Source organism: Tetrao urogallus (assembly GCF_951394365.1).
Source record: "Tetrao urogallus genome assembly, chromosome: 19".
Lineage (NCBI taxonomy): Eukaryota > Metazoa > Chordata > Aves > Galliformes > Phasianidae > Tetrao > Tetrao urogallus.
In genome coordinates this window covers 5,361,391-5,372,296 of record NC_136832.1, presented here as the reverse complement: position 1 = coordinate 5,372,296, position 10,906 = coordinate 5,361,391, and the positions used below count along the sequence as shown (strand labels likewise).

At 45.2% G+C, this 10,906-nt stretch overlaps 1 protein-coding gene across 1 annotated transcript; it reads right to left on the bottom strand.

Moving 5' to 3' along the window:
* Positions 1–3,208: 3,208 nt before the first annotated feature.
* Positions 3,209–10,873, bottom strand: GLE1 (GLE1 RNA export mediator; the record flags this gene model as incomplete). The annotated part of the gene is made up of 16 exons (XM_079544745.1): positions 3,209–3,277; positions 3,934–3,997; positions 4,149–4,231; positions 5,285–5,389; positions 5,694–5,823; positions 6,298–6,488; positions 6,591–6,733; positions 7,070–7,139; positions 7,359–7,471; positions 7,618–7,846; positions 8,021–8,275; positions 9,007–9,067; positions 9,221–9,441; positions 9,537–9,662; positions 10,372–10,578; positions 10,697–10,873. 16 exons carry the CDS (start codon positions 10,871–10,873, stop codon positions 3,209–3,211), a joined length of 2,244 nt encoding a protein of 747 aa, XP_079400871.1.
* Positions 10,874–10,906: the final 33 nt, after the last annotated feature.

The following is a 10,906-nucleotide window of genomic DNA, read 5'->3' as shown; positions in this document are numbered from 1 at the left end:
GCTCCCGACTGGCGGAAAGTGCCGAAGGGGTTCGGAAAAAACCGGCGGGGGAAGGGAGGGCCCCACCCATCCGAGCGCAGCAGAGCAGAGAGAGGGCGCATGCGGAGAGAGCCGAAGCGTTCCGGAAAGTGCCGAATGGGTCCGGAAAGAGCCGAGGGGCGTGGCGGGATGCCTGAGAGAAAGGGCGGGTTGAGGGCGGGAGGGGGTGGTTCGCTCTCTGGCTCTTCTGTGAGCATTAAAATAACATTAAAAAAAACGAGACGGGGCAGCATCGAAAATTATTTAAATTACCAACGCAGCACGGCGGCGATGGGGGTATCTGCCGCCTTTTCAGCCCCCGTTGGGGCCATCTTCTGCTCCTGAGGCGCAGAGCTGCTGCAGAGGCAGAAGATCCGTTGCAGATTTCAGTTATAATCAATGAAGTCAAAGCAGCCTCAGCAGTTCTGCGTTATTGAAGATCCGAACGATGAAGGAGTCTGGCGTTCTGATGTCCAAAGCTGACAAGGGCGGCACAGCTCAGGCTCCCTGCCTGGCACGAGCCATCAGTTTTTAAAAGCATAAATCCAAAGGAGAATGAGCCCTTAGTATGAATGTTTGAAATAGACACGTGAGAAAGGTGCAGCCGAATCTCTCAGGTTTTTACAGGCAGAACACCATCAGATCAAAGTACTGAGAAGGTCTTGGTATCGTTTGAGTTAATAACACTTCTATTTAAGTGTTTAAATGGAAAAACACACTGGCACTGACGTTGCATCAGAAGCCATAGGACTGCATGGAACCATTGTCTCTAAGGAAGAGTGACTCACAGCAATCTTCGTGCATCTGGTCCTGAACGCACAGCGCCTGCACACGGGAGATGCTGGCATTTGGGACACAAATGTGCTTATGAAAATACCACTTTGGTGTGAACACAAGACCTTGTGTGCACTGGGACTTCATAACACCAAAGGGGCCACGTTCAAAGCCGCTAAAATAAGCAGAACGGCGTCACACACATCAGCCATCAGCTCGAACAGCAGATGCAACCTTAATCTAAAAATAAATGTTGGTTTATTGCCAATAACATAGAATCATAGAATGGACTAGGTTGATAAAGGCCCACAGTGCTCATCCAGTTCCAACCCCCTGCTGTGTGCAGGTCGCCAACCACCAGACCAGCTGCCCAGAGCCACATCCAGCCTGGCCTTGAACGCCTCCAGGGATGGGGCATCCACAGCCTCCTTGGGCAACCTGTTCCAGTGCCTCACTACCCTATGTGCAAACCTTCCTCCTAATACCCAACCTAAACCTCCCATCTCAGTTTAAAACCATTCCTCCTTGTCCTATCACTGCTCACACTTGTAAACAGCCGTTCCCCTTCTTGTTATTCAAAATACTTATGAACATTTAGAAATAGCTTATAAATACGTGGATGCTCTTTCTTGAGTCAGAAAGGGATGCTGTATTTGTTATTCACAAAAATACAGTTATGCTCCTCCTCAAAATATGTCAGAAAACCTCAGCACCTGTCAGGCAAAAGGGAGACAGCTGTGTCCTGCACATACCATCACATCAGACAGCAGTTTCTAACAGCCACTACTGCTCCCCTGAAAAACAAAAACCAAAGACTGAGCATTTTCAAGAATACTAATTCAAGTGTAGAGCTTACATGGTATGTGGTAAAAGGAAACGGGGGGAGATTTCCAGTATAGCAGAACAGCCACCAGTGACACTCACCAAATAAATTCCAGAATCAGTTTACAAAATACATACACGATTTATTACCAATTTTCAAGTCCAAGTTCAATATTTAAAAAAGGCCCAAGGACACTATAATACATATGTTACAACCCTTTCTCAGAAAATTTTAAATTTGTACATTAAAAAAAACCAGACCATTAAATTTGTAATAAAAAAAACCAAAACCATTTCACATCAACGTACGGCCCTCAACTCCACTTTTTACAGCTTTGAATTCTGAAGTCTTCATGAATATCAAAAAGCTACCTGGTAAAAATAAGTTTTAATTGGCAACTGTATTGTGCAAAAATCATGCACTGCCTTTCAAAACCCTGAAGCAAATTTTCTCATCTTGGAAACCACCAAAATAGTTCAAGAACAGCACTGTGCATCAAAGAAAGACACCTCCCACCCTCATCTCCCACATCCACTGGGAAGGAAGCCACTGAGTTTACTGACATCTCCCTCCAACAGCTATAGAAAAGTCACAAACTGCAACAGGTTAAAAAAAAAAAAAAAAGTTAATACATTTTTAATATTAAACAGATTCTAAAAATGAACTGTTCTCAGAATAAGCCACCATTGGCATAAAAGTATTACAGCACTTGATAAATAAAAATGGCATAACTCTGAAAGAAATAGACTGATATTAAAAGGCGCTTATAAAATACAAGGCAGTGCACTGCAGGAACTCAAGTGTGCCACTTCCCCTCAAGTGGTGGCAGAACATTGGCAAAAGTGCTTCGACGAATGCCTCCTTTCACCACTTTTTTAATAAAATAGATCATTAATTTCCAAGCACTCAGTGGATAAGGGACATTTCTGTAGTTTTAGGAACTCAGTTCTTTCCCCACCGAGTTATATCCTCACACAGCTTTGAGAACAGCACGTCTACCTCTCTTAAATGAAGAGCACTGTCTTGGAGCAAAGTTACATTCAACAGAGATAAATGTCAAGGCTGATTGGCCAAAGACCCTTCACCAATCTCTCGGTAATTTCAAGATGTCGTTTGCAAGAAACAGGATGCAAATACATCACCATAGTTGAAAACAAATTATACAAGTGAGATACAATAAATAACAAAACTTCAAGGTTTCCCCAGTGTGTTTCCAAGGTTCATCCTCTGTTAAGACTTCATAAAGCTTTGAGGTATTTTCACTTCCACGAACAGAACAGCACCAAGCGAATGTTTCAATTCTGAAATCTGGAAGTAATCAGAATGCTGCACTTAAAGCATCTTCTGCACGTCTAAACATGCAAAGTAGAAATCCTCAGTGTTCCATAATTTACTATACAAAAGCTTATAAAAACACAAAGACCAGATTGCATCACTTCCAACAAATAAAACTGGACTCTGTTCTGTCCAACATAAAATTATTAAACAGAAACAAATTGATGGAACATAAACTCCATGTCCATCGATGTTCACAGTGCTCACGAAGGAGCTCTGACAGCACTGATATCCAGGGAGGATGAAGTATGCAGCAGTTCAGGACCTCCAGAAGGAAGGCTGAGGAAAGCCCTTTGGTAATGGGATGTCCTTTTTCTGTAGGCTTTCCTAGTGAAGAAAAGACAACAAAAAAAAAGTGAAAAAAAGAAATAAGAAACAGATATCTTAGTTTGCCATCTCTTGTATTGTTAATAAAGTACAAAAATTTACAAAAATTTGTTTGAAATTAAAGCGCAAAGTATGACGTTAAAAGACGATGGCTTCAGTTTAAGACAACATTCACAAAACAAAATCCAGCATTTAACAGTTCTGCAGGCTTCCTCTGAAAGAACACCTACTCAAAACACAGCGCTGCACAGATGCTACAAAGAACAGCTCCAAACATCAGCTTCCCCTTACAGCTAATCAGGGCAACAGCAAAAACAAGCAAGCTGCTGACGAAATTCAGCTGTTAGAAATGACTCAGCAGAACCCTCCCCAACCTGCGTGCCTCCTCTCACTGCCACCAGTCTTCGCTGAATATTCATTACATCAGAATACATTCTCACTAAGAAAAATGCATGTGAGGTAAGAAGGAAGTGAGATGTTTGGCACTGCAACTATCATTAAGAAAATTCACTAACCAACAGACAGGTTACATCATAGTTACAAGGCTGGACTATCAAGCATGCTGCTAGCAGCACCAGCCTCATTATTGGAGTGAGGCATGTATAGAACAGAGCAAAGGAAAAAAACAATTTGAGAACTGAAAAAAGTTGTCTTACCTGCAGGAATTGCTTGAAACGTGTTAAAGAAGCCTTCTGTCCCACGTTGGTAATTGCTTCAATCCTGCAGGAATAACAGCATGTCTCAAAATCTACTTAGCTGAGTTTGATTTACAAGCAGAGAGAGATGAGAAAAGGTGGAGGAGTCACTTAAGAGCAAGAACTCAAAAGGTAAAGATGGGGACTATTTCCCATCCCAAACACAACCACCATACCGTGGGATATAGTCTTCTTGCATCACCAGCAACAGCTTCCAGAACTGACAGTGGTACTGTTTCATGAGAGCATGGCCACACACCTGCGGTACAGGAACACACAAACATCAGATTCCGGCTCTGGGCCTCAGTTTAGCACGACGCCTTCAATCAACTTGTTCAATGTCGATGTCTTAATATTTCATCTGAACACTAAGAAAGACACCTACATCTACTGAGAAAGAAACAAAGCCTCCTGGCTGCCCCACTGCTGGAACAACCACCTGCTTCTTCCTGTTGAATGGGTGGTTGTCACTAACACCACCTCGGTGTGACCCTCCTCTCATGCCAGTCTCTACCCCCTCCACCCACCAAAATATAACACCTCTCCCCAAAACACCATTTGTTGAGGCACACTGTGGCCATTTCCCAATCCTGAATACTGCAGTATGTAACCATCATTTCTTCATGCAGACAGTCTATCAAACACCTCTGGTGTGTTCTGTACTTTACTTTTGCATTTTGTACATTTTTAGAAGGCACTGGAGAAGCACAAGAGCTGCATACAAATGGATCGTGTTTGACAATGCACCTCTCCTACCTCCAACCTTCAGATTTGGCTCTTATTTAGGACATCCCTGCATCCTAGGCTGCAGGATCAATACAGGTTAGGCTCTGTCCCTTTCAATGAGAAAGAATCCATCCTGTCTTATGAAGTAGCAACAGAAGCTGAAAAGGCCACAGGGCCTCACTCTCTGCACTGCACTGTACAGACTGGCACCAAATGATGAGCAGATGTTACTCTTACAGGAGCACGCAACTACTTTTAAAATATTAGGAATCTTGAACTAGATTCAGCCCCAAAGCTGTATATACAGGAACCTGGAAATATTCACATTCCTTTCTGAGGAAAACATGGACAGGTTAAAAAAAAAGAACTAGCTATTAAAACCCCACCTGTCAGCAATCTCTTCTTTCTCATACTAAAACATCACCAATTGGGATCCCTTTAACCACCAGTAATCCCTGTGACTGTCTCATCTCAGAAAACAAGCATGACTTTATTTTTTTTTAATTAAAGAGACAAAAATCCCATTTGCTAATGTTCTTTTTCAGTGCTCTGCTGCTAAGTGGGCTCACACTGTGACATCACTGACCTCCAGAAAATCATACAGAAGTGTGGCTGTCACAACCACCAGAGGTTCCATGTTCAGCATCTGAGCAAGCCAGCACCACCCATAGCTCAGCCCATGGGGATGGGCCTAGAAAGCAGTAAAACAATTTAATGTTACAGAACATGCAAAACACTATTAGAAAAACACATATCTTTTAACTTCCATTCTCTTCTATAGTTATTTTACAACAGCCTTACATATGACTTGTGATGAAAGTACTACAAAAGCAAAGGTCTATGCTACAAATTACTTTGTTTGTTCCAGTTGTGACCACCTCCCTCCAAACACATCTCAAGTTGGTTTAGGTTCAGCACACTTCAGCTGCAAGCTGAGTTTTCAATACATTTGGGATAGCAGCAAAAGTTCTGACTGTGCTGTTACACATCCATACCCCTTGTTTGTTCCCATAAGGCCAGCGGAGCTGAATGACAGCAGCATACAGACGAATCAGTCCTGACATCCGTTTAAGAAAATGATCTTCCTCTTCCATCTTAGAATCCTGAACTAGATACCCAAGCATCCTAAATAGGAGAAGATGTTACAATATTAGTACAACTAAACACATTCAGACCAACTTTTGCAGCTCTCAGCTTTAAGTCAACCCTGCTGAGATGAAGGATACTCTGAAACTGTAAGAATTACTGCAAAGGCTGATTGTTACTTCATGGATCATATATTCCACTGATTTATATCACACACAATCTTTAAGTCCTGTATTGGATATTTCAACTGAAACCAAGCCATGGCTATTACCTGCTCTTTGGGAAGATGAAGCAAAAGAGCTTCCATTGCCCCTAAAAATATTCCCAAAGCTGAAGGACACAGCATCCTCCAGGGGTGCACCTTCAAGAGCTGCACACTTCTGAGTAAACCTTCAGAGTCTGTGCCAACATGGCGCAATGCCTTTGTAATTAAAGACAGGAAAGAGTGGAGTTCACTCAGGAGAAAACACTATTTGCCCTTCTACAGCTGAAGAACTTCAGTAATTAATTTACCTTTGATATTCTTCCATAGAAGCTCCTTCTTTGTATGCAGGGTAGAATGGCACAGAATAGGGGCACGTCTTGTGCAGATGAGCTAAAAAGAGTTCTCCGACTCGAGGGTATGCTTCCCAGATCCCTGATATCACCAGTGCAATTGGGAAAGCTGACTCACGGTGAGAAGCTACTTCTTCTTCTCCTTGTCTCTGGAAGGGGAAGAAAAAGTTGAAGAGGGACAACAGCGTCCAAAAGAACTTCCTAAAGCACCAGCTACCTTTATCTGCTCGATAAAGAGAATAGTTCCTCACCACAAATTTCTCTGCAAGCTTGTAATAAACAAAATCCAGGCCTTGTGGGAGCTGAGTCACCAATACCGTTTCCCCTGCGCTCTGAACAGGCTTTCCAGAGAGCAAGTTATTGAGCTTGTCAAATATTTGTCTTAGCTGAGAGCCTGTAAATAGAGCAGAAATGTAGAGACAGAAGGTCAGGAGAAAACAGACAAATCTTAATCAGATCCTATCAAGAAACCATAGATCTACACCCTGAGGAGCGAGGCTCCTCCAACTGCTGCAATTAAAGAAATGGGATCACAATGAAGCAAGGTGCCTCTGAGGGAAGCGAGACACTTGAAAACCATAAGCAATGCTGTGCTCTAAAGAATCCGGCGCTTCCTATAGCAGCTCTCTCTTGTAGGGGTAATTATAGAAGCTTTGGGTATTTGTGTCCTACCAAAATCATCACAGCTAAAGGCATTATAGTTGGATTGGGTTCTTAGCATTTTCCTGACCTGCAATGGTAGAGATTTGGCTCACAGGGATGGTAACTGCTTTCTGCAATTCCATTCTTATCTTCTTTACCTGCAGAAGAACAACAACAATTAAAGAAACCCACCACCACTCCAAAAACCTTCACAGAACAAGAAGTCTGACCAAGACTGGAAGGCAGAGCTTCAGTGATACAACAGCATGAATGAGCAGACTGAACAAAGGCTGTTAGAAACTGTTCTCACGAAAGCTCCCTCACATCCACTAGAGGAAGATAATCACGCTTCAGCAGTGTTAATCACTTGTTCATACCTCAGTGTCTTTGGAGTGGCTCATTGCACTGAAAGCAGCAGCACACTGGGCCGCAGTGTCTTGAAGCTGCTGGTACCACTTCATAACGCCTTCCCCTGCCTTAACTGAAAGTGCTGCATAAAAAAAACAACAACAATTTAAAAAGTTAGAGAAGTTGTGCTGTCACAAGAATAAGATTCCAAAATAGCATCTGGCAAAACAGTAAAACAGAGCATAAAGAGAAAAGGAGAATGAGGAGAGAAAAGAAAGCCCAACCAACCTCCCTTCTGCTGCTTTCCTCCCGCTGGCTGCACAGGGGCAGGAGTCTGAGCTTCTGCTTGCTGCTTCTTCAGTAACTCCTCCTGCTTCTGTTTCTTTTCCTGCTCATCTCTCCTCTTCTTTTCTTCCACAGCTGCAGCGATTTCTTGCTGCATGCTGGAGATCAGCCCTCGCATTTCCTTCAGGGCTTGTTCAGTATTGGCCACATCCACTTGAGAAGGGAAACCTCTCTATCAAGACACAGAGAAGGCAATACAGCACCAGTCCTTGGCTCTGCTATACATAGACCACCATATCAAAGAGCCCAAAGCCTTGGAAGCACTAGGCTGTGTTAGAACAAGCTGCCTTGGAAGAGAATCGTGGGAAGCTCTAAGGGACAAGCAAAGGGAAGAACAACCCTTTACCTCACTAGTGGTGCGGATGAGTCCTGACACCAGTCCGCAGATCTGGTTACCTCGATTACTGTATGCAGAAAGGTCAATTTTCAGCAAGTCCTTGTGCTTGTAATTGGGATCAATCTGCTGGTTCAGCTGCAGCAGTTCCTCCTGAATTGAATAAAGGCGACGTAATCTTTCCTGGCCTTCTTCCCTACGCAATCGCTCCTGCTCTTCCTGGCGCTGCCTCTGCTGCTCTGCCTCACGCAGCTTTAGGTTCAGTATCTGGAGAGAGGATGAGACAAAGTCCAGTAACAGCAGCTTTAGAGGTGCTTTCTGTCTCGAGGAAAGGAAGATGCATACGGAAAAAAAAAACACCACAAAAATCCCACAATTTTTCTTCAGTTATGGTCTGAATTCCCCCCACAGAAGTACTACAGAGCCTGGAAAAGCACGACTGACAAATTTTGCTGCCTACAGCACCCTTGGAACCACAGGACTGGAGGTTCAAAGGGAACCTTAGGACTGTTTGGTAGTCATAGGGTTAGAAAGAGGGAAAAAAAGAGATTCAAGAAGATTCAGGTAGAAGCTAAAGACAGAAAGCATATTCCACTTTCCTCAAGTAAGTCAGCAAAGGTATAAAGATCTGCCTAAGAACATCCCAAAGCGCCACTTTTATATACGAGATAAACTACTCTGACTTTACAAAAGGCAAACCAGCCCCTAAAGAATAGTGCCTCCTCTACTAAACACAATGCCTTGACCAGTTCCAAAGAGCGGAACAAAAGCCCTCATCAGCAATCTTTGAACAGAGGTTAGCTCAGTTCAGCTCACTGCTCCGCCCTACAACGTGTGCGCCTTTACCACACTTCCACCACAATGCAGCAGGGCTGAGGACAGCACCACAGAATATCTTCTCACAGCACAACTGCCACGTACTGGCAAATACATCAGTTGGCTCTTCTCACTTCCCACCGCAGAGCCATGCTCTTTGATAACACAGAACTGTCACACACCTTTGCTCTGTGTCGGTGTTCTTCCTTCAGCTTCTCTTGCTGTCCTTGAGTTTCCTTTAAACTAAAACAGATACAGAAAAAGCATTCTGTTAAAGACATGAACAAGAAAACACAGTCACACACACACAGCGAATTGCTGGTAATATTTTTCAAGAATTAATCCTCCCTTTGATTAAACGTTAAAACATCTTAAGGATACGAGAGCTAATCTCACCTCTTCTCCATCACTTCCCGCAATTCTTGGATCTCCTGACGCCGCTTCAGCTCCTTCATTTCATCAAACCGTTTCAGCTGTTCTCTCGCCATGTCGCATGCTGCCCTCACCATCTGCTCCTGCTGCTCCTGCCGCTGCCGGAGCCTCTCCTGCAGGATGCACAGGTGCCAGAAGCACCACAGTGTAGCACCCGAATTCACCAGAAGAAAATACAAGCAGAGCTGTCCAGAGACAGCAACGGGGTCCACGTGATGCTGTCCTACACCAATGTCCCAGACAGTGGTCTAGGATCAGTCACGCTTTTGTTTTTATTTACCCTTCCTTTCATCCTGTATATCTCTTCATACATCTGAATGCAGCCTTCGACTTTTGCCATTTTAGATACAGGAGGGATTGGAAGGACTTCTTGATTCACTTCCAGCACACCAGGATCACTGCTTCCCTGCAAGGCCAGCATACAAGTAGACTGAACATAGCATCCAAAACTCATGAAGGAAACCTCTTAAACTGCACATTATTCATGGAAAAACAGACAGCTGAGTCAACCAACATGCAATTTGTAGAGCGGTTAAATAACCCAGCCTCACAACTCTAAGGTATCTTCTGTCAGCTACGTCAAGGTTGGACAATGACTTTTCCCAGTCATTAAATCTGGAAGCAGAGATAGCAAGAGCTCACTGACTTAGACTGGAGGGAACCCCCATGCATTCTGTGCATTCACAGAAGATGTTAAGCTGGAGGAAACCAGGATTCGTTTATTTTTTTAGACTGTTCTTCAGAAGGAGCCCTCAGCCTCCCCAAGAGCTTTTGTCAGATCCTGTTGATATACTCCTCAAGTCTACACGGGGCCAAGACGGTGCAAACCTTCACCACTCAACATCACTGCTGTGCATGAAACTCTCTAATGCAGAGCTGCAGACATTTGTTCTCAGGGGGTTCATCAACTTCACTGCTCCACAGCTCAGCCTCCCCCCTTCGGCCCCTTTAAAGAACGCTGCTCTTCATACCCATCGCATCACCCCGGTTATGCCACAGAGAGCTGAAGCAGCCCCCCCCCTCCACAAATTAACACAGCAGAACCCAAAACGTATCAGACGTTTCACAGCGGTGAGGAAGCTCTTTTTCTCAGTGCGGGCTGCAGTTACAGCTACCTTGGTCTCACTCCGTGAGGGCGGTGAGGGCTCCTCGCAGGCGGGCGCTGAGCTTTCCTCAGCGGGCGGAGCCGTGTGAGAAGCGGCACCGCCGGGCGCACAACCGGAGCGTGCCGCCGCCTGGGCCGACGAACCGGCCATCCTATCCAGGACCCATCCGGCATAGGAGGACAGCATCAGAGGAGAAATGCATCCCTCCAAGATATCCTGGGGAGAAACGCGTTTTGGCGAATAAGAAAGGTGACGGCGACCCGCGGCTCCGCGCAGCACCGCCCAGCCCTACGGCTGAGAAGGGCTCCCGCCGCCCCGGCCCCAGGAGCCTCACCTCGTCCCTGTCCGAGTGACGGAAGTATTTCAGCCGGCCTTTGCTGGAGGCACGCAGGGCTTCCAGCGTCTCCCAGCGCAGATCCCTCGCCTCCATGGCCGACCCCGCGCCTTTATAGGCCGCTCCGCCGCCCCGCCGGGCGCACGGCCACTTCCGCTTCCCCAGCGGCGCCGCCATCGCTCCCTGGCGGCCGGGCGGAGCTCTGAGCCT